General features: G+C 41.4%; 1 protein-coding gene across 3 annotated transcripts in view; it reads right to left on the bottom strand.

Annotated features, from left to right (window-relative positions):
• Positions 1 to 17215: 17215 nt before the first annotated feature.
• Positions 17216 to 27931, bottom strand: part of SPMIP4 (sperm microtubule inner protein 4) — a 50478-nt gene continuing 39762 nt past the window's right edge. For all 3 annotated transcript variants that reach the window (XM_055293615.2, XM_055293616.2, XM_055293617.1), the window contains 3 exons: positions 22941 to 23115; positions 22544 to 22635; positions 17216 to 18272 (listed from right to left, as the gene is read on the bottom strand). In XM_055293615.2, the coding sequence (XP_055149590.1) occupies positions 17451 to 18272; positions 22544 to 22635; positions 22941 to 23115 (1089 nt within the window). In that variant the 3' untranslated portion in view covers positions 17216 to 17450. The remainder of the gene's footprint in view (positions 18273 to 22543; positions 22636 to 22940; positions 23116 to 27931) is intronic.

Raw genomic sequence — 27931 nt, 5'->3', positions numbered from 1 at the left:
AAAGTCTAGGCCGGGCGCGGTGGCTCACGCTTGTAATTCCAGCACTTTGGGAGGCCGAGGCGGGCGGATCACGAGGTCAGGAGATCGAGACCACGGTGAAACCCCGTCTCTACTAAAAATACAAAAAATTAGCCGGGCGTGGTGGCGGGCGCCTGTAGTCCCAGCTACTGGGAGAGGCTGAGGCGGGAGAATGGCGTGAACCCGGGAGGAGGAGCTTGCAGTGAGCCGAGATTGCGCCACTGCACTCCAGCCTGGGCGACAGAGCGAGACTCCGTCTCAAAAAAAAAAAACAAACAAAAAAAAAAAAACAAAAAAAAATAAATAAAAATAAAAAAAGTCTAGTAAAATCCCCCACCCTACCCAATAAAAATTGAGACACAAGTAAGAGACATCTCCAGGTTGGAGATTTTGAGGTAGGGCATGAGAACTGAAAAGGGTGTGATAAGCATAAGCTGACTCCAGGGCCATTTTAAGGACTTGTGTTGAATGAAAGAGCCTCAGGTTGTAATAGCAGTGCAGCAAAATGGAAGTAAAGCTCATACAAAATAGTAATGGGCGAGTTGAGGGGAAAGTTGGCAGAGATCCATGCGTAATCCTGGTACACTTAAATCTAAGGAATAAAATACAGTCTTTCCACCAGCAAAGAGAAGAACCAGGTTAGTCTTGTCTCTCTTGGCCTTAGTATCAAGTGGCAGAAAAAAGTATTCCCTAAGAATTCATAACCACAGGTCTGCCTTCGTGCAGGCTTAGGCTTTGATTGTACTCTACTGGCATAGTCTGAGAAAACTATCTGAAAAATGAACAAAGACATTGTAGATGGGCAGTGTATCCCCGTGTCTGGCAGAAGCAAACACAAATCTCCAGAGGATATCTCAATCCAGGCCACTGAGGATTCCCATTGTCTGTCTGTCTGTCTGTCTGTCTGTCTGTCTGTCTGTCTGTCTATCCATCCATCCATCCATCCATCTATCCATCCATCCATCCATCCATCCATTATATCAATTCAGGGCTTACAGGGGTTTGGAACCTGGCAAACCACCCCCTACTTTAGGCCAGCATTTAGGCTGCACCCTGGTAGTGAGGGTGAACTGGCCAAAACCCAGATCTTACAAGGTCTGCGGCCTGACATATTTTCTGGCTGGCCAAGGAAAGCCTCAACTTTTGAACTTGGAATAAGGAGTTCTGTTGCCATCAGATACCTGGTAAAACCAAATGAAAATTATTTCTGGGCCGGGCGCGGTGGCTCACGCCTGTAATCCCAGCACTTTGGGAGGCCGAGGCGGGCGGATCACGAGGTCAGGAGATCGAGACCATCCTGGCTAACACGGTGAAACCCCGCCTCTACTAAAAAATACAAAAAAATTAGCCGGGCGTGTTGGTGGGCGCCTGTAGTCCCAGCTACGTGGGAGGCTGAGGCAGGAGAATGGCGTGAACCCCGGGGGGCGGAGCCTGCAGTGAGCCGAGATCGCGCCACTGCACTCCAGCCTGGGTGAAAGAGCAAGACTCTGTCTCAAAAAAAAAAAAAAAAAAAAAAAGAAAATTATTTCTGGCAGAAGATAATGTCAGCTAGACTTCAAATTATTTCTACAAATAAAATTTTCAAATAAAGTATTCAGCCAACAACGAAAAATAATTGCATACACAATATGAATGAGAATCAGCAGACGCAAGAAAAAAGATCATAGGGATTCCTGATTTTGGAATTATCAGGCAGTCTGTAATACATTTACATTTATGATGTTCTAGAGAAAAAAGCCAAAGTTGAACATTTTTAAAGGGAACTAGAAATTATAATGTTTTTAAAAAAGATTTGAAAAAGAATTAATTAGAAATTCTGGAACTGAAAAATAAAATTAAGAGGATGCAATGATAATGTATATGTACCTTTTAAAATTTTTATGAGTACGAAGTAGGTAAATATATATATATACTTAAGAGGTACATGAGATATTTCGATACAGGCATACAATGTGTAATAATCACATCAGGGTAAACAGTCTATCCATCACCTCAAGCATTTATCCTTTCTTTCTGTTACAAGCAATCCAATTATACTTTTAGTTTGTTTAATGTACAATAAATTATTGTTGAGTGTAGTCACCCTGTTGTATTACCAAATACTAGACTTTATTCATTCTTCTTCAGTGGTGCCATTTAATGTCTCAGCCTCCCAAGTAGCTGGGACTACGGGAGCAAACCACCACGCCAGGCTAATTTTTGTATTTTTAATAGAGACGGGGTTTCACTATTTGGTCAGGCTGTTCTCAAACTCCTGACCTCAGGTGATTCACCCGCATCGGCCTCCCAAAGTGCTGGGATTACAGGCATGAGCCACCACACCCGGCCTCATTCTTCTAACTTTATTTTTGTATCCAATAACCGTTCTTAATACCCTCTACCCCCAACCACTAACCTTCCTGGCCTTTGTTAACCATCATTCCACTCTCTATCTCCATGAGTTCAATTGCTTTGACTTTTAGCCTTCACAAATAAGTTAGAACATGTGAAGTTTGCCTTTCTGTGTCTGGCTTATTTGACTTAGCATAATGACCTCCAGTTCCATCCGTGTTTTTGCAAATGACAGGATCTAATTAATTTTTATAACAGAACAGTACCCCATTTTGTACATGAGCCACATTTAAAAAAATCCATTCATCTGTTGATGGACATCAACAGATTTCCAAATCTTGACTATTGTGAATAGTGCTGCAGTAAACATTTGAGTGCAGATATCTCTTTGATATCTGATGTCCTCTCTTTTGGGTATATACCTAAATATGGATCATATGGTGGTTGGATCATATGGTGGCTGGATCATATGGTGGCTGGATCATATGGTAGCTCTATTTTTAGTTTTTTGAGGAACTTCTAAACCTTCATTAAGTTCTATTAATTTACATTCTCACCAACAGTGTATGAGCATTCCTTTTTCTCCACATCTTCACCAGAATTTGTTATTGCCTGTCTTTGAGATAAAAGCCATTTTAACTGGGGTGAGATGATATCTCATTGTACTTTTGATTTGCGTATCTTTGATCAATGATGTTGAGTACCTTTTCATAGACCTGTTTGCCATTTTTTTTTTTTTTTTTTTTTTGAGAGTCTCGCTCTGTCGCCCAGGCTGGAGTGCAGTGGCGCGATCTCGGCTCACTGCAAGCTCCGCCTCCCGGGTTCACGCCATTCTCCTGCCTCAGCCTCTCCGAGTAGCTGGGACTACAGGCGCCCGCCACCACGCCCGGCTAATTTTTTTGTATTTTTAGTAGAGACGGGGTTTCACTGTGGTCTCGATCTCCTGACCTCGTGATCCGCCCGCCTCGGCCTCCCAAAGTGCTGGGATTACAAGCGTGAGCCACCGCGCCCGGCCCTGTTTGCCATTTTTAAGCCTTCTTTTGAGAAAGATCTATTCATATCTTTTGCCCATTTTTTGATTGGGATTAGATTTTTTTTTCCTATAGAGTTGTTTGAGTTTCTTAAATATTCTCGTTATTAATACCTTGTCAGAGGGATAGTTTGCAAATATTTTCTCCCATTCTGTGGGTTGTCTCTTTACTTTGTTGATAGTTTCCTTTGCTGTGCAGAAGCTTTTTAACTTGATGTGATCCCATTCATTTTGCTTTGATTGCCTGTGCTTGTGGGGTATTACTCAAGGAATTCTTGCCCAGATCAATGTCCTGTAGCATTTTCCTAATGTTTTCTTTTTAGTAGTTTCATAATTTGAGGTCTTAGATTTAAGTCTTTTTTTTTTTTTTTTTGAGACGGAGTCTAGCCCAGGCTACAGTGCAGTGGTGCGATCTTGGCTCACTGCATGCTCCGCCTCCCGGGTTCACACCATTCTCCTGGCTCAGCCTCCTGAGTAGCTGGGACTACAGGTGCCCGCCACCGTGCCCGGCTAATTTTTTGTATTTTTAGTAGAGACAGGGTTTCACCATTTTAACCAGGATGGTCTCGATCTCCTGACCTCATGATCCACCTGTCTCGGCCTCCCAAAGGCTGGGATTACAGGCGTGAGCCACCGCGCCTGGCCTGATTTAAGTCTTTAATCCATTTTGATTTGATTTTTGTATATGGCCAGAAATAGAGGTCTAGTTTCATTCTTTTGCATATGGATATCCAGTTTTTCCAGCACCATTTATTGAAGAAACTATCCTTTACCCAATGTACGTGCTTGGCACTTTTGTTGAAAATGAGTTCACTATAGACATATACATTTATTTCAGGATTCTTTATTCTGTTCCATTGGATTATGTGCCTGTTTTTATGCCAGTACTTGCTGTTTTGGTTACTATAGCTCTGTAACATAATTTAAAGTCAGGTAATGTGATTCCTTCAGTTTGATTATTTTTGCTCAGGATGCATTGGCTGTTCTGACTCTTTCATAGTTCCATATGCATTTTGGGATTATTTTTGTTATTCCTGTAAAAAATGTCATTGGTATTTTGATAGGGATTGCATTGAATCTGTAGATTGCTTTGGGTAGTATGAACATTTTAACAATATTGATTCTTCCAATCCAGGAACATGAAATAGCTTTCTATATTTTTGTGTTCTCTTCAGTTTCCTGCATCAACATTTTGTAGTTTTCATTGCAGAGATCTTTTTACATCTTTGGCTAAGATAATTACTAGGCATTTTATTTTATTTGTAGCTGTTGTAAATGAGATTATTTTCTTGATGTCTTTTTCAGATTGTTTGCTTTTGGTATACAGAAATGCTTCTGATTTTTGTTTGTTGATTTTGTATCCTGCAACTTTTCTGAATTTGATTATCAGTTCTAATAGTTCTTTGGTGGAGTCTGTAGGTTTTTACAAATTTAAGATAGTTATCTCAGGCCAGGTGCGGTGGCTCACGCCTGTAATCCCAGCACTTTGGGAGGCCGAGGAGGGTGGATCACGAGGTCAGGAGATTGAGACCATGGTGAAACCCCGTTTCTACTAAAAATACAAAAAAATTAGCCAGGCGTAGTGGCGGGCCCCTGTAATCCCAGCTACTTAGGGGGCTGAGGCAGGAGAATTCCTTGTACCTGGGAGGCAGAGGTTGCAGTGAGCCGAGATTGCACCACTGCACTTCAGCCCGGGCGACAGTGAGAGACTCTGTCTCAAAAAAGCAAAAACAAAACCAAATAAAATACCAATTCAGTCTGGTAAAATTCAGCAGTGAAACCATTTAGTCCTGGGCTTTTCTTTGCTGGGAGACTTTTTATTACGACTTTGGTCTCATTACTTGTTATTGGACTGTTCAGGTTTTGGATTTCTTTATTGCTCAATCTTGGTAGACTGTATGTGTCTAGGAATTTATCCATTTCTTCTAGGCTTTCTAATTTATTGGCATATAGTTGCTCATAGTAGTTGCTAGTGACTTTTTGAATTCTGTAGTATCAGTTTTAATGTATATTTTTTCATCTCTGATTTTGAGGTTTTTTTTTCTTACTTATTCTGGCTAAAAGTTTGTTGATTTTATATTATCAAAAACTAACTTTTTGGTTCATTTATCTTTTGTATTTTTAAATTTCAATTTCATTAATTTCTGTTCTGATCTTTATTTTTTTTTTCTTCTGCTAATTTTGGATTTGGTTTGTTCTTGCTTTTCTAGTTCTTTAAGATGTATCATTAGGGCCGGGCGCGGTGGCTCACGCCTGTAATCCCAGCACTTTGGGAGGCTAAGGTGGGCGGATCACGAGGTCAGGAGATCGAGACCATCCTGGCTAACATGGTGAAACCCCGTCTCTACTAAAAATACAAAAAATCAGCCGGGCGTGGTGGCGGGCGCCTGTAGTCCCAGCTACTCGGGAGGCTGAGGCAGGAGAATGGCGTGAACCCCATGGGGCGGAGCTTGCAGTGAGCCGAGATCGCGCCACTGCACTCCAGCCTGGGCAACAGAGCGAGACTCCGTCTCAAAAAAAAAAAAAAAAAAAAAAAAAGATGTATCATTAGGTTGTTTATTTTGAAGTTTTTCTACTTTTTGATGTAGGCATTTATTGCTATAAACTTCCCTCTTAGTACTGCTTTTGCTGTAGCTCATAGGTTTTGTTGTGCTGTGTTTCCATTTTCATTTGCTTGAAGAAATTTTTCAATTTCCTTCTTAATTTCTTCATTGACCCACTGGTCATTCAGGAGCATACTGTTTTATTTCCATGTATTTGCATAGTTTCTAAAGTTCTGCTTGTTATTGATTTCTAGTTTTATTCTATTATAGTCAGAGAAGATATTTTATAGGATTTCTATTTTTTTTAATTTTTAAAGACTTGTTTTTTGGCCTAACATATCATCTATCCTTGAGAATAATCCACGTGCTGTGGAAAAGAACATATATTCTTCAGCTGTTGGATAAAATGTTCTGTAAATAACTATTAGGTCCGTTTGGTCTATAGTGCAGATTAAGTGAGATGTTTCTTTGTTGATTTTCTGTCTGAATGATCTGTACAAAGCTGACAGTGGGGGTGTTGAAGTCTCCAGCTATTATTGTATTGGGGTCTGTCTCTCTTATATTTCCTTTATATATCTGGGTGCTCCAGTGTTGAGTCCATACGTATTTACAATTTATGTCCTCCTGCTGAACTCACCCTTTTATCAATATATAATGATCTTGTTTATCTCTTTTTATAGTTTTGTCTTGAAATCTATTTTGTCTGATATATACATACTCCTGCCTTTATTTTTTAGTTTCTATTTGCATGGAAAATATTTTTTCATCCTTTTATTTTCACCATATGTGTGTCTTTATAGGAGAAGTGTGTTTCTTGTAGGTAACAGATAATTAGAACTTGCTTTTTGTCCATTCAGCCACTCTATTTTTTTATTGGATAGTTTAGCCCATTTACATTCAATGTTATTATTGATAATAGGGACTTACACTTGCCATTTTATTTATTATTTGTTTTCTGGTTGTTTTGTAGTCTTCTTTCCTTCCTGTCTGTCTTTTAGTGAAGATGGTTTTCTCTAATATGTTTTAGTTTGTTGCTTTTTATTTTTTGTGTATCTGTTGTAGGGTTTTTTTTGTTTTTTTGTTTTTTTTTTTGGCAGGGTTCTGTTCCATCACCCAGGCTGGAGTGCAGTGGCATGATTAGGGCTCACTGCAGCCTCGACCTCCTGGGCTCAATCAATCCTCCCACCTTAGCCTCCTGAGTAGCTGGGACTACAGGCATGCACCACCATGCCCAGCTAATTTTTTGTTTTTATATTTTGTAGAGATGGGGTCTCACTAAGTTGCCCAGCCTGGTCTTAACTCCTGGGCTCAAGTGATCCTCCTGCCTCAGCCTCTCAAAGTGCTGAGAATACAGGTGTGAGCCACTGTGCCCAGCCTCTGTTTGCAGGTTTTCTGATTTGAGGTTACCATGAGGCTTGCAAGTAATTTTTTTTTTTTAGATGGAGTTTCGCCCTTTTGCCCAGGCTGGAGTGCAGTCGTGCAATCTTGGCTCCCTGCAACCTCTGCCTTCCAGTTTCAGGTGATTCTCCTGCCTCAGCCTCCTGAGTAGCTGGGATTACAGGCACCCTCCACCAAGCATGGCTAATTTTTGTATTTTTAGTAGAGATGGGGTTTTGCCATGTTGGCCAGGCTGGTCTTGAACTCCTGACCTCGTGATCTGCCTAATTCAACCTCCCAAAGTGCTGGGATTACAGGCGTGAGTCACCGCGCCCAGGGCAAATAATATTTTATAACCCATTGTTTTAAACTGATGACAACATAACATTGATTGCATAAACAAAAATCTAACAAACAAAGAGAAAACTAAGAAAAACTCTGCACTTTAACTTCACTCTCCCCACTTTTAAAACTTTTTCATGTTTCTATTTATATATTATTATACTATGTCTTGAAAAGTCGTTGTAGCTATTATTTTTGATAGGTTAGGTTAATCTCTAAGTCTTTCTACTCAAGATATGAACAGTTTACACACAATTATAGTATTATAATATTGTGTGTTTTTCTGTGTACTTACTATTAGTAGTGAGTTTTGTACCTTCAGGTGGTTTCTTATTGCTTACTCATGTCCTTTTCTTTCAGACTGAGGAACTCCCTTTAGCATTTCTTGTAGGAAAGGTCTGGTGTTGATGAAATCCCTCAGCTTTTGTTTGACTGGGAAAGTCTTTATTTCTCCCTCGTATCTGAAGGATATTTTCACTGGATGTACTATTCTAGGATAAAAGTTTTTCCCTCAGCACTTTAAAAATGTAATGCCACTCCCTCCTGGCCTGTAAATTTCCACTGATAAGTTTGCTGAAGTTTGCTGCCAGACTTATTAGAAGTCCTTTTTATGTTATTTGTTTCTTTTCTCTTGCTTGCTTTTAGGATTCTTTCTTTATCCTCGATATTTGGGAGTTTGATTATTAAATGTCTTGGGGTGTCTTCGTTGGGTTAAATCTGCTTGGTGTTCTATAACCTTCTTGTACTTGAATATTGATATCTTTCTCTAGGTTTGGGAAGTTCTCTGTCATTATCTCTTTGAATAAACTTTCTACCCTGATCTCTCTCTCTAGCTCCTCTTTATGGCCAATAATTCTTAGATTTGCCCTTTGAAGCTAGTTTCAAGATCTTATAGGTGTACCTCATTCATTTTTATTCTTTTTTCTTTTGTCTCTTCTGAGTGTGTATTTTCAAATAGCCCATCTTCAAGCTCACTAATTCTTCCTTCTGCTTGATCAATTCTGCCCCTAAGGGATTGCATTTTTTAGTACGTTAATTGCATTTTTCAGCTTCAGAATTTCTGCTAGATTCTTTTTAATTGTTTTAATCTCTTTGTTAAATTTATCTTGTAGAATTCTGAATTTCTTCTCCGTGTTATCTTGAATTTTGTTGAGCTTCCTCAACACAGCTATTTTGAATTCTCTGTTTGAAAAGTCACATATCTGTTTCTCTCTGGAATTGGTCACTGGTGCCTTCATTAGTTTGTTTGGTGAGGTCGTGTTTTCCAGGGTGGTCTTGATGGTTGTGGATTTTTGTTGGTGTCTGGACATTGAAGAGTTAGGTATTTATTATTGTCTTCACAGTCTGGGCTTTTAATTTTTTTGTATCCGCCCATCTTGGGGTGGCTTTCCAAATATTTGAAGGGACTTGGGTGTTGTGATCTAAGTCTTTGGTCACTGCAGCCATATCTGCATCAGGAGCCATCCGAAGCCCAGTAAAACTATGGCTTTTGCAGACTTGTAGGGGTACCACATTTGTGGTCTTGGGTAAGATCCAGGAGAATTCCCTGGATTACCAGGCAGAGACTCTGTTCTCTTATCTTACTTTCACCCAAACAAATAGAGTCTCTGCACTGAGCTGCCTGGAGCTAGGGGAGAGGTGACACAAGCACCCTTGTGGCCGCCTCCGCTGTGACTGTGCTAGGAGAGACTTGATGCCAACACAGCACTGGGTCTGGTCCAAGGCTTGCAGTGACCACTGTCTGGCTACAGTAGCTTATGTTCTCTCAAGGCCTGCATTCAGAAGCTGGTGAATTCAGCCAGCCTTGTGTCCTTCCTATCAGGGCAACAAGTTCTCTCCATCTTCAAGCAGGTCCAGAGATGCTATCTGGAAGCCAGGGCTTGGGGTCGGGAACTTAGGAATCTACCTGGTACTCTATTCCACTGTGGCTGACCTGGCACCCAAACCACAAGATAAAGTTATTCTCACTTCCCTCCTCTTTCCTCAAGCATCAAAGTCCTTCCTCATGACCACCATTGCACTAGCCCATGGCTAGTACTTCCTGGCTATGCCAACATTCACTCAAGGCACAGTGGCTCTTCAGTCAGATTGTGATAAATGCTACTAGTCCCGAGTTTCTCCTTTCAGGGCAGTGGGGTCCTCTTTGGCCCAGGACATGTCCAGAAATGCTGTCTAGGAGCCAAGGCATGGAATCAGGGCCTCCAGGAGCCTGCTTGGTGCCCTACTCCCCAGTAGCTGAGCTGGTATCCAAGTCACAAGACAAAGTCTCCTTACTCTTCCCTCTCCTTTCCTCACATAGGAGTCTCTCCCCTGAAGCCACCACACCTGAAGCCAGCGTGGCTGGCTACTACTACTGATTATTCAAGCCCAAAGGCTCTTTAGTCAGCAAGTGATGAATCTTGCCAGGACTGGGTTCTTCCCTTTAAGGCAATGGGTTCCGTTCTGGCCCAGGGTGTCTCTAGAAATTTCATGTGGGGGCTAGGGCATGAAATGGGGGCCTCCCCCTAGTGCACAGTTCTACCGTGGCTGAGCTGGTATTCAAGTTGTAAGAAAATGTCTTCTTTATTCTCCCCTCTCTTCTCCTCAAGTGGTGGGAAGGAGTCTCTCCCAGTGTTGTCAGCAGCAGTGCCTGTGGGTTGGAGAGGGATGATGCAAGCATTCCCTCGGCCTCCCCAGCTAGTATCTCACTAGGTCACGTACATTCTAAGCCCAATGGCTCCAAGCCCAGCAACAGAACTTGCCCAGGAATTGTAGTTCTTTAGGCCTATTCTACCCTTCAAGTTTATTTGGGACCCCCAGAGCACTTTAGCTCACGGTAGCTGGACCTGCTAGAACTCAGGTTCCGGCTGCTTGGATGAATGACTCCTCTCTAGCCAGGGCTCGTCTAAATGCTCCCTCTGGGCACTGGCTGATTTCTGCCCAGTATTGTTTTTCACTGTAACAGGGCAGCACTGAGTTCCAATGCAAGGCCCCGCAATCACTGCCCTGTTCCTCCCCCAAGCACACTGATTCTCTATGCCATGTGGCCACTGCTGGGGGATGTGGAAGGGGTGGTGTAGGCAATCCAAGACTGCCTTTTTTCCCTCTTAGTGCCCCTTTCCTTAATATGATGTTAAAACCAGGTACTGTGATTGCTCACATGATTTTTGGTTCTTATGAAGGTTCTTTTTTGTGTGGATAGTTGTTCAATTTGTTGTTCCTATGTCGGGGGCAATTCCTGGAGGCTTCCATTTGGCCATCTTGCTCTACCTCTCCACCCAAATGACTTTTTGGAGGGGAGTTATTAGGCTACCTCTGGAAGTGCTGTAACAGCCCAGTGGGTTCTTCTTGCCTGCTACCTAGAAAAGCCAATGCATTGAGAGCAACAGTTTTTAGAGCAGAGAAAGAGTTTAATTATCAGAGGGTCAGCCAAGCAGAAGGATGGGAGATAATTTTCAAATCTGCCTCTCTAAGAATACAGAAGCTAGGGTTTTTCAAAGATAGTTGGTGGCTGGGTGTGGTGGCTCACGCCTGTAATCCCAACACTTTGGGAGGCCAAGGCGGATGGATCACTTGATATCAGGAGTATGGGACCAGCCTGGCCAACATGGTGAAACCCCGTCTCTACTAAAAATACAAAACATTAGCCCAGTGTGGTGGTGCATGCCTATAATCCCAGCTACTTGGGAGGCTGAGGCAGGACAATCACTTGAACCTGGGAGATGGAGGTTGCAGTGAGCTGAGATCATGCCACTGCACTGCACTCCAGCCTGGGTGACAGAGAAAGACTCCGCATCTCAAAAAAAAGAAAAGAAAAAAGAAAAGCGAGCTGGTGACAGTGGCTGGTTATCACTTCTTTCTTTTTTTTTTTTTTTTTGAGACGGAGTTTCGCTCTTGTTGCCCAAACTGTAGTACAATTGCGTGATCTCGGCTCACTGCAACCTCTGCCTCCCAGGTTCAAGAGATTCTCCTGCCTCAGCCTCTCAAGTAGGTGGGATTACAGGTGTGTGCCACCATGCCCGGCTAATTTTTTGTATTTTTAGTAGAAACAGAGTCTCACCATGTTAGCCAGACTGGTCTTGAACTCCTGACCTCAGGTGTTCCGCCCACCTCAGTCTCCCAAAGTGCTGGGATTATAGGCGTGAGCTACCGCGCCCAGCCAGTTATCACTTAACTACACCTACTTCTTAGCAATTCAGGACCCTCCCATAATCCTAATCTTGTGACCTTTCATTAGTTTTTCAAGGGTGGTTTTTGGTTCCTGAGCAAGTAGGGGGTTAGTTTTGGGAAGGACGGAGCTATTATTGTCTTTGCCTTACAGTTAAACTATAAATTCCTCCCATAGTTAGTTTGGCCTATGCCCAGGAGTGAACACACAGCTTGTGAGGTTAGAAGCAAGATGGAAATAGCTATGTCAGATTTATTTGACTTTCAACATTTTTGCAAATGCAGTTTCAGTGACACTGGGAGCAACACACATCCATATCTGTTCAGTGGTTTGGAGCAGGGGCCCTCAATCCCTGCTCTGTGGCCTGTTAGGAACAGGGCCACATAGAAGGGGGTGAGTGGGGGGTGAGCAAACGAAGCTTCATCTGTATTTACAGCCACTCCCCTTCACACACATTACTGCCTGAGCTCCACCTTCTATCAGATCAATGGTGGCATTAGATTCTCATAGGAACTCGAGCCCTATTGTGTACTGCACATGCAAGGGATCTAGGTTGCATGCTCCTTATGAGAATCTAATGCCCGATGATCTGTCACCATCTCCCATCACCCCCACGTGGGACCATCTAGATGCAAGAAAACAAGCTCAGGGCTCCCACTGATTTTACATTATGGTGAGTTATATAATTATTGCACTGTATATTATAATGTAATAATAATAGAAATAAAGTGCACAATAAATGTAATGCACTTGAATCATCCTGAAATCATCCTCCTCCATGCCCCGGTCCATGGAAAAATTGCCTTCCATGAAACTGGTTCCTGATGCCAGAAAGGTTGTGGACTGCTGGGTTAGAGGACGTGGAGCTGGAAGACCTGAGAAGGAAGAGAAAAAGGTTCTATGCCAGACTGGTCATATTTAGAAAACACTTCATATTATTGTTACCGCAGGGGAGGGGTGGTCCTTGCTCCCAGAGCTCCCAAGATGGTGGCAGGCCGCTTCCAAAATGGCAGCGGGCCACTTCCAAGATGGTGGCAAGCCTCATGTTCTCTGGCCTGGGGTTCTTGGCCTCACGGATTCCAAGGAATGGAATCTTGGGCCATGTGGTGAGTGTTATAGCTCTATTAGAAGCCATGGGTCACAGAAGAGAACTGTGGAACCCAGTGACTAGTGTTCAGCTCGATTAGGACAAACCCAGGCACTTAGCCCGGCAGGAACAATGACAAGCCTTTAGCCTGATTGGGAGTGGCAATGGGCACCTCGCTGGATCAGGAGCACAGCGGACACCCTGCTGGATCCGGAGGGATGGAAGTCAGCGGCGGGTCTGCGAGGGTGGCAAACAGCAGTGGTGGATGGCAAGCGAAAGCTCAGCTCGAGCCGTAACAAACACGGACCAGAAGAATGCAGTTGCAAGATTTAATAGAGTGAAATAGAGTGAAAACAGAGCTCCCATACACAGGGAGGGGACCCAAAGAGGGTAGCTGTTGCTGGCTCGAATGCCTGGTTTATATCCCAATCATTGTCCCTCCCGCTGTGCTCTCATGCAACAGATGATTAGCTATTTCTTTTTTTTTCTTTTTTTTTTTTTTTTTTTTGAGATGGAGTCTCGCTCTCTCGCCCAGGCTGGAGTGCAGTGGCGCGATCTCGGCTCACTGCAAGCTCTGCCTCCCGGGTTCACGCCATTCTCCTGCCTCAGCCTCCCGAGTAGCTGGGACTACAGGTGCCCGCCACCACGCCCGGCTAATTTTTCTGTATTTTTAGTAGAGACGGGGTTTCACGGTGTTAGCCAGGGTGGTCTCGATCTCCTGACCACGTGATCCGCCCGCCTCGGCCTCCGAAAGTGCTGGGATTACAGGCTTGAGCCACCGTGCCCGGCCGATGATTAGCTATTTCTTTACCTCCTGTTTTTGCCTAATTAGCATTTTAGTGAGCTCTCTTTACTATCCGATTGGTCGAGTGTGAGCTAAGTTGCAAGCCCCGTGTTTAAAGGTGAAGGGGTCACCTTCCCAGCTAAGCTTAGGGATTTTTAGTCGGCCTAGGAAATTCAGCTAGTCCTGTCTCTCAGTATAACCATTGTTGTCGTGTGCATTTTATTCCTCACTACTGTATATATCATTGACAATGCTAAGTACTGTTTTGAAATATCTAGGCTTTGTAGGTATTTGGTGCCTGATACCTATGTTAAAAGTAAAAGTAGAGGTTGTAAAATAATACATTTTGTAAATATCTTTTTGTTAAAATTCCATATGAAATGTTGTTTGGGGGGAGAATGGCCAAACCACCTCTTGAGTAGTACACATTGTGTTTGTGCACTGTTTCAGGGGAGGAGAGAGGAAAAGGAAGTGCAAAGAGCTCTATGCTGATGTCCACAGTGAGGCAAGATTAACCATTGTTCCTCACTTCTATGCATTTTATTGTACTTATCTGTGTATATAAAGGATAAACAATACCTAATTTACAACATCTAGTTTTTCTAGATGTTAAAGAGGTTGCTTGTGTATGACAAAAGTAGGGTTAGTAAACAAGTATGTTTTATATATTTTGCTCAAATTTCTGAAAATCTGAGCATTATTGACCACTGAGTTGATGGAGATGGGAAGGGTTTTAGGCCAGAATGTTCATATGTTAAAGGCTCTTTCAAATTATAACTACTCTTACATGTGTGCAATTTATTCAAGACTGCTGTACACATAGTGGACAAATTAACTCCTTATGTATGTTAAATGTAGAGGTAGTAAAATATCACTTTTTGCTAAAATTCATAGGAAATATTGGCTTTTGGAAATGGAATTGTTACACCACTTCTGTGAGCAGTATATTATTGTCTGTATTTGCTCAGTGGTTTAGAGGAGGTAGGAGAGAAGGAATTGCAAAAGGTAATATGCTAGTGTGCTCATATCTGGACATTTTCAGGAACTGTTTTTTTCTGTATGTTTTGTGCATTTTGTTTTGCTGTGTATATAGTGTATATAATGGACAAATGAATCCTAATTTTGCAACATCCAGTCTCTAGGTGTTAAAGAGGTTGCCAGTGTATGAAAGCACTTAGTAGAATTTGTACACTTTGTGTTGAAATTAATAGCAACCTTGTCTTCTGTAAATGACTTTTGGATATGAATTTGTTCTACCATCTCTAAGCATTACACACGCTTATGTTTGTCCACTGGATTGAAGGCAGAGAGAAGGAAGTGAGGATGGAATGGTTCAAAGCCAAAGTGGTCATATTTAGAAGATCTGTCAGATTGTGACCCTTGTAATGTGTGTAATTTAACTACTGTGTATATAGTAGACAAGTTCCGATATGAAATATTTAGTCTTTGTAGATATTCGGATGTGCCTGATATTTTAAAAGCAGAAGTAGTAGAGTAACACTTTTTGTAAATAGCTTTTAAAAATTAATGGAAAATACCGTGTTTGGAAGTATAATAGAATTGTTAAACCAACTTGGTGAATAGTGTACTCTCTGTATCATTCATTGGGTTGAGGAAGGAGGGAGGAAATTGCAAAAGGTGTTTTCCTAATGTGTACTAGAACATTTCAGCTTATCCATTGCTCTATATATTATGTTCATTTGATTTAACTTTTCTGTACTGTATATATTGTGCATGTACTGGACAAGTGAGTCTTAATTTTATAATACCGAATCTCTGGATATTAAAGAGGTTGCCAACGTATGACAAAAATAGAGTTAGTAGGCTGGGTGTGGTGGCTCACGCTTGTAATCCCAGCACTTTGGGAGGCTGAGGCAGGTGGATCATGAGGTCAGGAGTTCGAGACCAGCCTGGCCAACTAGTGAAAACCCTTCCCTACTAAAAATATAAAAAATTAGCCGAGCGTGGTGGCAGGTGCCTGTAATCCCAGCTACTTGGGAGGCTGAGGCAGGAGAATCATTTGAACCCAGGAGGCGGAGGTTGCAGTGAGCCGAGATTGTACCATTGCACTCCAGCCCAGGCAACAGTGTGAGACCCTGACTCAAAACAAAAACAAAAGCAAAACACACAAAAAATCCAAAAAGAACCAGTTAGCAAACTAATACATTTTGTAAAAAAACAAAACAAAACAAAACAAAAAACAAACAAAAAAACACACACACAAAACAAAAAAATTGAGCTTTTTGATGAGCATGCTTGGAGTTTGGTATTTTCTGTCATCAAATAAGGGCAGATTCATTAGCTTTAACAATCAGCAGAGTTAAAGGCTGACTTCCTCTTAGTTGAGGAGCATGACTATGACAATGCCTAAAGAGAAGGCTGCGCCACCCTTGCATGGAGGTAGGCAGAGTGAACACCATATTTAGAATGTAATTTCTAACTAATTTCCATGCAACCCAGGGAAGCTGGGTACAAAGGTATGAACATTACACAAAACTCTAGGAGTGCAATCAAAACCTCAAATTTTTATACCAGAGAGTTACATCTTCCAAAGTTTATTATTTGGAATTCCAGTCCAATGATCTACTCTGTGATAAAAAGTGTATCTCCCTCACCTCAGACACTCCCAGTTGCATTACATATTAAAGGCTATAGAGAACCCAGTGACCAAGTCATGCAACTGACATTGTTGCTCCGATTTCCCCAGTGTTATTTCACCATGTAAACTTTTACTTCCTGTCATAATGTAACTAGTGCTGTACAGAATGCAGTTGGAAAAAGATTCTCTAACTTTAGCCCAGAATAGTTTTAAGGAGGTTATAACCAAATGACATGTTGGTCATAAAATTAAAATAAATATTCACAAAATACTTAAAGAAATTCCTCTTGAACTTCCACGATAGACTATGTTTAAAAACTACCTCTTGGCACATTAAATGAATTGACTTGCATATGGGAGTTAGCCAAACTCTTAGAGAACACACTCCAGAAATGAAGATTTGGGGCTCTGTAATAACTGATACCAAGCCATCCTTTCTTGCTATAATTAGAACTCACCAGTTGCTAATTAAGGCCATTGCTAGATCTTCAGTAAAATAATTTTATCTGCATAAAAGAAATAGTTATGTTTCTCAGTCAGAAGGTTAAGAGTAAGCAAACAATTCAATTTGTAATGTGTACATGCAGAGAGTTTTGGGTTTCATTTTTTTCGCTGACTTATTTTTTACATGTTTACATAAAGGAACAGAGTCCACATACTTTTAAGACAATATAGTTTGTAGAGGTGTCCATCCCTCAATTAACTGGGTGTTTGGGTTTTGTCTTTTCTACCTAATGCTACTATGTACAAAAATTTACATAAAGGGACAGTGTTCTCATTTTTATTAAGATACTATAATTTGTATAGTCATTCATTCATTATTGATCATTTGAGTTCTTTCCAGCTTTTCAATTTTTTTTTGGTGAAACAATGATGTAAACTTTGTTGTACACATTGCTTTTTGTGATTTTGGAAAATTTCCTTGTAATCTGAAGATGAGAGATTAAAGACTATACATTTTTCTAGTTCTAATATTTTATTGCCAAATTGTTAAACTTTTCAAGAAGTCAGAACATCACCTTTTCTGGGTTCCTCCAACCAGATATTAACTTAAATTCCTGAAAATGTAAACCTCATTAACAAGGTCCTTATGGTTTAATCTAGAAAACAGAATCCAGCAATATGAAGGAAATTCTGTTGTATCTTTTAACTTCTTGCAAGAGGCTGGGTTTTGAAGGAAAGAATGAGTATCTCAATTATAGAAATAATAGGAATTATGGCCATAGAATTGGTGCTTCATCCCCGAATGCTCATTATCCCTGAGGTCTTTATGGTCTTCTAGAATTGATTTATGGAAACGCTTTTGTGCACCAGTTTTTGAAAAAGAGTTCTTAAGCTCCAGCAGGTTGGTCTGAGGCTTGGTCACTCCAGCTCTAGGAATCCAACCAAGAATAGGTCTTGTTTCTTCATTGTTTTCCATGTTCAAGAACAACTCTTCTTCTGGCTTACTTAAAAAATGTTCTAAAGTGAAAGCTTCCGTGTCTTGTTTATTTTGTAAAACACTAGGTTTACTAAGGCTAACAGTGTTTGGACACATATTATACTGATCACATAGGGGAGATTTAAGATTTTCGTAATGAATCCAGTGGTTTGGTTTACAGTAAGGTGTGGGTTGGGTTTTTAGTGACTGCTGTCTCCAGTATAAATCTTCTGTCTTTTTAGTATCTGTGATTTTTGGAAATGGCTTTATGTCATAAATGCTAGTCAGGTCTTTTGTTGGGTAACAAGATTGGGGTTCATAGGTAGACAGCAAGCTCTGTTCTTCTATGATCTTCTTTTCAATATCCTGGTTTTTATGGGTCACACCGGCTGGTGTGTTATCACTAAGTGCCATCATTTCTTTAGAACTGGGTACAAAGTTATGAAAATTACACAAAACTCTAGGAGTACAATCTGGACAGGAACGTGGTCTTTGCTGGACTATAGCCTCCAGAGAACGCTGATTCTGAATTAACCGGGCAATTCGTCCTTCCAACGGTCTGGGAGGTTTGAAGACAGGATGGAATTTTTCTTGCTGTAGTTGTGGGATAAAAAGGAGAAAAAATTTAATCAGGGATATGCCACAAATGGTAGGTCAAAAGTGATACCCATTTTCATTGTCCGAGTACACAAGATGGATGTAGGGGTGTACGTTGCAATGCTCTTTGATATTAATTTAAAGACATTGAAATTTGGGTCCAAATACATTTTCCTCCTTTACTGGTTTTAGAGAATATGAAAGGGGCATGTTTTTTATTTGGCTATACAGAACTCTTTCTGTGTGGGAACTCTGCTTTTAAACTTCAAAGATATAAAGCAATCACTGGAATAAAACTTCTGTCCATCACTAACAGATGGCATTCGCAGTGTGTGCAGTTATTTAATCTCAGCCAAAGTCTCCTTTATTAGGCCTTAGCAAGGGCCCTTAAACTTAACTTGGCTGAATCAGAATCATCTGCAGAGCTGGCATGAAATCCCTAAGCTCCTAAGACCCTCCGAGACTGTGGGTCAGAAGGTCTGTAGTGGGCCCCAGGAAGCTGAATTTTCAACAAGCATTTCAGGTGATGGTGAGTCTGGAGATTTGCTATGCTTTGAGAAACATTGGTCTGAGGTGTCATGTCTGTGCTTCTTTTTAAGTTGTTTTATAAACATTATGAATTATCAATTATCATTTGATAATTGATAATAACATTATCAATTATGTCTGGTAACTGCGAAAGTAGTGAGTGTATTTAAAGTGCTATTAATAGATACATGCTGGGTGGTGGGAAGAGGACGCAGCTGACTGGGAAAGGGTATGAGGAGGAAACTTTCTGGAATGATAGTATTCTGTACCTTGATAGGGGTTTGGGTTACAAAGGTGTGTTTGTTAAAACTCGATGAATGTTCACTTAAGATTTGTGCAATTGCATTGAACTTTATTTCACCTTAAAAGAAAAAAAAACTGCAAATAAATATTGAACTCTGGTTGATAATATACATGCTGAATGTTTAGGAGTGAAGTACACTAATGTCTGCAATTTACTCTAAAATGCATACAAATAATATATTTTTATTATTTCCGGATGATGGATGGTTAGAGGGATGGAAAGATGGATAGATTATGTGATAAAACAAGCATAGTAAAATGTTAGTGGTAGAATCTAGGTGGTGAGTATATGGGTGTTAATTATAAATTTTTTTTTACTTTTCTGTATGTTTCAAACATTTTATAATAATATATATATATATTTTTTTGAGACGGAGTCTCGCTCTGTCACCCAGGCTGGAGTGCAGTGGCGCAATCTTGGCTCACTGCAGGCTCCGCCTCCCGGGTTCACGCCATTCTCCTGCCTCAGCCTCTCCGAATAGCTGGGACTACAGGCGCCCGCCACCACGCCCGGCTAATTTTTTTGTATTTTTGGTAGAGACGGGGTTTCACCATGGTCTCGATCTCCTGACCTCGTGATCCGCCCGCCTCGGCCTCCCAAAGTGCTGGGATTACAAGCGTGAGCCACCGCGCCCAGCCTATAATAATATGTTAAAGTAAAAAAACTACCAAAGAATGTATGTATAATGATGATGGAATTGACAGCAGAGATAATACAAATGAGAGTAGTGAGAAAATAATCACTGTAGCTTGGACTGAAAAAAATGGACTTAGGAACATCCTTTTGAAAGCTAATCTGTTCGTACAGAAATTTCCATATTGAGGTAACAAATTTGTTATAGCCTTTAGCTAATCAAGTTTGAGTAAATACTGTGATGAAAAAACTTCAGCTCTTTGATGTGCTTTGTTAATTTTGTCATAAAAAAGGACAGGACTTATCATATTGTACTTTGACCATATATATTCCTGTATGCAAGAAGCAGTTTTTAGTGATTTTATTTTACACTACTACAATAAAATATTTCATATACATTTTTATTACCATTAAAACATGTTTTCCCAGTCTGTTCTTTATGGTTTAATCAGAAACCAGCAAGATTCACTAAAACTTTCCTTTAAACTTCCAATTATCTTAGGTATATTTTATCTCGTTATTCATAAATATTTAAGAGTTGATTTGCTTGCACAATGATTTTGTATATAACGAATTTGGCAAACATCCTGTATATAATGGAATATGTATTTTGTACATACCATACAGGGTCGAATCTCTGGAAATCTGGACAGTTGTTGAACACACCTGACAATATGTGTTCATATAATATTTTCTATCCTTAGAGAATGCTCATTGCAAATTCAACATAAAAATTATTAAAAACCCTTCAGTGAATGATAAAACACAGTCTATAAACCTGCTCCTGGTGTTATGATTTTATATCACCTTAGGAAATGCTGAAGCAAATGTAAAATCAGTATGTTCAGCTCAGTTTTTATTTTATTTATTAATTTATTTTGAGACGGAGTCTCACTCTGTTGCCCAGGCTGGAGTGCAGCGGCACAACCTTTGCTCACAGCAACCTCCGCCTCCCAGATTCAAGTGATTCTCCCACCTTAGCCTCCTGAGTAGCTAGGACTACAGGCATGCGCCACCATGCCCAGCTAATTTTTGTATTTTTAGTAGAGACAGGGTTTCACCATGTTGGCCAGGCTGGTCTCGAACTCCTGACCTCAGGTGGTCCACCCGCCTCAGTCTCCCAAAGTGCTGGGATTATAGGCGTGAGCCACTGCGCCCGGCCCTCAGCTCAGTTTTTTTGTTTTCTTTTTTCCCCCTGCCCAGCACGATCTTGGCTCACTGCAACCTCCGCCCCATGCCCCCGGTTCAAGTGATTCTCCTGCCTCAGCCTCCAGAGTAGCTGGGATTACAGGCGCCCGCCACCACACCCGGCTAATTTTTGTATTTTTAGTAGAGACAGGGCTCACCATGTTGGCGAAGCTGGTCTCGAACTCCTGACCTCAGGCGATCCACCCACTTCAGCCTCCCAAAGTGCTAGGATTACAGGCTTGAGCCACCGAGCCTGACCCAGCTCAGTTTTTAAAGTGTTCAAACTGAAATAATCTTAGTTGTTTTTCCATGTGTTTTTCACAATTTATATATCTTTAAAATGTTAATTTTGTTTTCAAAATTTGTAGTCATCGAGAATAAAATTTAGGCCTCAAATAAAACAACACATATGCAAACTATTAGGTCATTTCATCTCATTTACATGATTAAACCAACAGATTATACTTTTGCTCATTAAAGGGCTTGATTATTTCTTCCAGGCCATTTCGCATAATCAATTTAAAAGTCTCTATTGATATCTGCAGAGAATGTATTGGCTTTTCATTTGTAATTCAGCCAGCTCTCAATTATTAATGAATATCAGGAGGAAGCCTTTATTTCTTCAAAAGCAATGGTAATGTACAAGATACATAAATATGCAAAGGGCTGGGCGCAGTAGCTCACGCCTGTAATCCCAGCACTTTGGGAGGCCAAGGCGGGCGAATCACGAGGTCAGGAGATTGAGACCATCCTGGTCAACATGGTGAAACCCCGTCTCTACTACAAATACAAAAATTAGCTGGGTGTGGTGGTGCGTGCCTGCAATCCCAGCTACTCTGGAGGCTGAGGCACGAGAATCGCTTGAACCCAGGAGGTGGAGGTTGCAGTGAGCTGAGATCATGACACTGTACTCCAGCCTGGCAACAGAGTGACAGAGTGAGACTCTGTCTCAAGAAGAAAAAAAAAAAAAAAAAAAAGCAAAGATCTACGGAATTTACTAGGAATCTCATTAAATTACTAGTTAAATTCTTTTGTAAACTGCTTCTTTTGTAAGTTATTTCAGCAACAGTAGCATAGTAGAAAAACTGTTAAAAAAAAACCACTCTGAAGAAGAAATCTTTTTTTTTTTTGAGACGTAGTCTCGCTCTGTCATCTAGGCTGGAGTGCAGTGGCACGATCTCAACTCACTGTAACCTCTGCCTCCTGGGTTCAAGCGATTCTTCTGCCTCACCCTCCTGAGTAGCTGGGAGTAGAGGCGAGTGCCACCACGCCTGCCTAAGTTTTGTATTTTTAGTAGAGACAGAGTTTCACCATATTGGCCAGGTTGGTCTCGAACTCCTGACCTCGTGATCTGTCCGCCTTGGCCTCCCAAAGTGCTGGGATTACAGGTGTGAGGCACCGCGCCTGGCCCAAGAAAAGAAATCTTGCTTGTTTTCCCAAACAGCAGACAAAGTATTCAAACCAGTTCAAATCAGCTCAGAATTCACTTCTAAAATGAGTAAAAATTTCCATTTGCTAACTTGGTTGCTAAAACCCAAGACACAAAAAGTGGCAAAGCAAGAAGGAGCCCAGCACTCTCCCCCCAAATAACTGAGAGTTGACTGCAATTACTTACAGGCTCTGGGTCAAATCCTATCTTTCCTGTTAACTCTGCTACCATCTTTTCATGGTAATCATCCAGTTCAAGGGGGTCCATGGGCCCCAGACCTTAATGGAAACATCATCTTATTATTTTGTTAGGGTAAACAGAGAATGGCAGTTATATTACCCTTTATAGGAAAACTTACCCATTCCCTTTGTAATATAATTAGAACCAATAAAATGAAAACCAACCCTACCTCCCAGCTACCTATGAAGAGAAATTTACCACCCACCTTAATTCTTATTACTTAGGATTTAAATACTTAGATTGAGAAAAAGGCAAAAATATGAGAAGTTGAAGGCTTGTCATAGCATTTGTTAAATATTCCAATTTTGTTCTGATTTTTACTTGTATGAAAGTGAACTCATACCTGTAAAATCACGAGTGTACGAAGTGAGCCAGTGGGACCTCTCAAGATTTCTTTGTATGTTGGCTTCTTTGGCAGAGCAAATAGGGTCCCGTGAATTTAAAGAAGTGTTAGGAGCGAAGGTTTTAGGAGGTTTTGGGTAGAATACTGGCTTATTTTTCTCAACACCTCTGGGAAACTAAAATATGAATATAAAGATTACTGCTGTTAATGTCATCTACTAGAATAAGAGCTGATTCATCATCTCAGCAGCAAAGAGGCAAAGGAAATTCCAGGCTGACGTCAGATACTGTTTTTTTTGGTCATTAATTACTAATTACTAATTGCTATAATTGGAACCATATACAGAGTTAAACACAATATTCTATCAAATAAATAGTAAGGTCTTTTCTAAAAGTCTTTTGCCTTAGCAGGGACTTTGATAATGTGTATTGGAGAAATGTCCCTGAATACTCTACCTCCAGTGAAATTTTATTAGCAATACAAAGGGCTCTGAGGTGGTCTTTTGGCTAAGTTTAGCTAAAATTGTGTGCCTTCTACTTTTCCTTCCATGCCTGAAATGAAACCATTTGATGTCTTTTATGAATTTCCAATGAAGTTTAAATCACTCAAATTCAAATAAAATTTTCATTCTTCAGACGTAACTATAGAGTTTTATTTTATATTTTCAAAAGAGCTATGCAGGTAAATATGAGTGAATAAGTGAGTTTCATTGCAGTCTTTTTGGTTACTTAGAAATTCACCTTTTCTCAGTATCTCTCTTATGATACTTAATATTTACTAAGCACCTATATGTGCACAGTAGTGGCTGGAAACAAGCACGGATCCGAAACAAATCTTGCCATCCAGGAACACATTGGCTAGTAGTGGAGATAAAGCATGAAACACAAATGACAAAAAGATTTTAAAAAGTAATTCTTTGTCATAAAATAAGTAAAGACACTTTTTTTTTTTTCCAGAGACAGGGTCTCACCCTGCCACCCAGGCTGGAGTGCAGTGGTACAATCATAGCTCACTGAAACGTCCAACCCTTGGGCTCAAGTGATCCTCTGGCTTCAGCCTCCTGAACAGCCTGGACTACAGGCCTGTACCACCACTCCTGGCTTTTTCTTTAAAAAATACTTTTTGTACAGACAGGGTCTCATCATGTTGCCCAGGCTGGTCTCAAACTCCTGACCTCAAGTGTTCCTCCTACTGCAGCCTATCAAGCATTAGGGTTATAGACATGAGCTACCATGCTCGACCATGAGACACAATTATTTGAAAGTTCAAAGAAGGGAGAGATTGAATTCACCTGAATGGGGAAGTGGAGCTGGGAAACAGGGAGGGAGGGTGGAGACAAGAGGTCATGTCATGTTATATGCAGAAACTGGGCCTTGAATGATGTGCAGAGATGTGGAGGCCAAAGGAACAGCAGGAGCAGAGGTATGGATAGCGGTGGCAAGTGTGGAACTAGCATTTCTTCAACATTAGGCTGCTGGGTGCCCTCACAGCCAGGCCCACCCTTAACACTTGAGGGCCTGGGATGAAAGTACAAATGGAAGTCCGTATTCCATTTGACTAAATAGTTAAATTTATAAATCAAGTAAATAAATGTTAAATAAAATATGTTCCTTTCACCTGCTTTGACAAAATATCTCTGGAACAACCTGGAAGACCAGGTTTAAATTTGGACTTCTTGGACTACTTCGAGTTCTGCACTGGGACAGGGTGGTTCAGGAAGAGCCAGCCGCTGGCCCCTGGCCTCAACACCCTGACTGCTTTCTTCTTTACCCGCCCCATTTACCCACCACCCCACTTCTAGCAAACAGGCATGCAGTCATGTTTTGGTCACTCCCTTGGCCATGAGGTATATACCAGCTTGGCAGCACTGCCAACCCTTGGGAAGATGGACTTGAGGAAGAGACCCCAAGAAGGGGCCTAGGATTGGGCTCAAAGCCATTTGGTCAGGGAATTCTGTGATTCAAGATCATGATCAGGGGAGGGAGACAGAAGCATGGGCTCCAGACGAACATATCCTCTTGCTCCACAGAAAGGGCCACAGCCAGAGGAAGGCCAGAACTGGCCCTCTAAAATGTGGGGCCTTCTAAAGTTCCTGGGCCTAAGGGTTATGCTGTTCATAGCAATCCTGTGAGATTAGAGTAATTCCATTTTACATATAATCATGGTAAAAGGCACTGCTACCCCTATAAACCTTTAACAAATATGTGGCTTACTTATTCAGGGATAAAGAAAGCCCCCTTTGATCTCCTTATCTTTTTCATTATTTGCAGAGCCAGCTTACTTGAAAATAAGAAAGACTGTTTTTTGTTTTTTTGTTTTTTTTTTTTGAGACGGAGTCTTGCTCTTGCTCTTGTCCCGCAGGCTGGAGTGCAGTGATGCAATCTCGGCTCGCTACAACCTCTGCCTCCCGGGTTCAAGTGATTCTCCTGCCTCAGCCTCCCAAGTAGCTGGGACTACAGATGTGTGACACCATGCCCGGCTAATTTTTGTACTTTTAGTAGAGATGGGGTTTCACCATGGTTGGCCAGGCTGGTCTTGAACTCCTGACCTCAGGTGATTTGCCTGCCTCGGCCTCCCAAAATGCTGGGATTACAGGCATGAGCCACCATGCCCGGCCAAGAAGGACTTTTAAAAAAATATTGTTCTATGGGGCTGGATTAATCTTGTGTCTTACACTGGTTGAACTAACAACAGAGACCTACTGAAACACATTCAAGGGCACGGGAAAGGAAATAAGTAATGTGAAACTTTACTGTAGGCTGTGACGTCTTGAGAAGGGGCTAAAGAGGCAGGAAACATTTGAGAGGGGAACTGGCCAGTTTTCAGTATGTTAAGGGGATGTTACTCTGAGAGGATAGTGAGAGAGGGGTGGTGGAAATCATTCACTCCAAAGGTATTCATTGGCTCAATACACTAAACTCAGGGTACAGTTTGTATGTGATATGGAAGATAAGCCCACGGCAGAAAGGAATTCCAGTTCCTGAGATGTTAGTTTCTAGACAGACACTCCAGTTTAAAAATAAGTGACATTAGTTGTTTTGAATTTGGAATATATTCTCAGGAATAGTACTATATAAATTGTGGTTACATTCCTGGCATAGCTCATATAATATATGTAACTCATAACCTATTTGATAAACATTTACTGAATACCTATTGCATGTAAAACCACGTACAAGGTTCTGAGAGTTCTGTGCTAGGCACCAAAACTCCATAAACTGTCACTAAAATAACATGGTTGTAGTATATTAAATGAAACAAAAAAAGCAAATATAAGTTTTTTTTTGTTTTATTTTAGTCTTGAATGATGGGGCTTAACCAGGTTAAATAGGGGAGGTTAAAAGGTTTACTGTGGAGACCACATTGCCATTTGCAGAAGCTTTAGCATTTGGGAATACTGGTTCTTTTTTTTTTTTTTTTGAGACGGAGTCTCGCTCTGTCCCCTAGGCTGGAGTGCAGTGGCACGATCTCGGCTCACTGCAACCTCTGCCTCCCGGGTTCACGCCATTCTCCTGCCTCAGCCTCTCCGAGTAGCTGGGACTACAGGCGCCCGCCACCACGCCCGGCTAATTTTTTGTATTTTTAGTAGAGACGGGGTTTCACCGTGGTCTCGATCTCCTGACCTCGTGATCCACCCGCCTCGGCCTCCCAAAGTGCTGGGATTACAAGCGTGAGCCACCGCGCCCGGCCAAGGGAATACTGGTTCTTTATTAGATATTTTAATTAATTCTATTGTATTAGCACCATTTTTACACTAACAGGTTATGATAAGGACTTCGTTCATTTATATCTGGGATGGAGACAGAGAGAGAGAGAGAGACGGAGAGAGGGAGCAAATAAGAGACTGGCAGAGAGAATTATTTTTGGCATCTAGTCAGGGCTTAGGAAAGAGAGAGGGCTGAAGGGAGAAGAGGACGCCTGGCTGGATAACAGCGCTGCCTGAGATAGAATGGTGGGAACATTGCGGGTGTAAGACAGAAGATGAGGAGAGAGACAGACAGTTTGTTTCCCATTCTGGGCACCTTGTCTGTCAATGGGCCTGAGCAGGTGGGAGGGGGCACAGGGTGCTGGCAGCCACAGAGAGGTGCACTGTGGGCGTCCAGTTATTTGGTAAGATGACTCCTTTCTAAAGGAGGTCCCTGCATGATCACCAAATTCATTACGGCCACTTAAGGATGAGTATGGAGTATGGGTGGTATGTTGGAGAGAGAACTGTCCCTGGAATGAGGAAAGTATTTCTAGGATGGGGATGGGCATTTTCGATTGGAAAGATGGCAGGTGGATCAAGAAGAAAAACTGCTCCCCTTTGAAGGGGTGATATCGGTGAGCTCTCTTTCAAAGGGAAGCCACGGGTCTGTCCAAATATTTAGGTGTGCAGAAAGCTGGGTTATAATGAACATTGTGTTATTCTCAGTGAGGTTTTGAAAATGGTTTTGTTAAAAACATTTCAAAAAGTCCCAGGTAAGGAGGTTTATGGCACTTGACCTTTGTGATTATATCTCATCTTATCAAAAAATGATTACAAGGTAGATTTCATCCTAGAGACTATTCTCATATCCTAAAAGCTAAGGCTAGACATTCAAGTTCTTGAGAAATAGCACAAAAGTCTTCAGCCACTTGAGTAAGCAATGAAACAAACAGCCCACACGAGTCAAGTATTAAAAGCTATGTATGGGCCGTGCACAGCGGCTCACACCTGTAATCCCAGCACTTTGGGAGGCCCAGGAGGGAGGATCACTTGAGGCCAGGAGTTTGAGACCAGCCTGGACAACACGGTGAACCCGTCTCTACTAAAAACACAAAAATTAGCTGGGCATAGTGGCGCACATCTGTGGGCTCAGCTACTCCAGAGATTGAGGCAGGAGAATTGCTTGAACCCAGAAGGCAGAGGCTGCAGTGAGCCGAGATCGTGCCACTGCACTTCAGCCTAGGTGACAGAGCGAGACTCCATCTCAAAATAAAAATAAAACCTGTTTATGTTTGCCAATTGG

Source organism: Symphalangus syndactylus, chromosome 9 (assembly GCF_028878055.3).
Source record: "Symphalangus syndactylus isolate Jambi chromosome 9, NHGRI_mSymSyn1-v2.1_pri, whole genome shotgun sequence".
In the NCBI taxonomy this organism is placed as follows: Eukaryota; Metazoa; Chordata; class Mammalia; order Primates; family Hylobatidae; genus Symphalangus; species Symphalangus syndactylus.
Note: the sequence above shows the minus strand (reverse complement) of the source record. Positions and strands in the feature narration are given on the sequence as shown.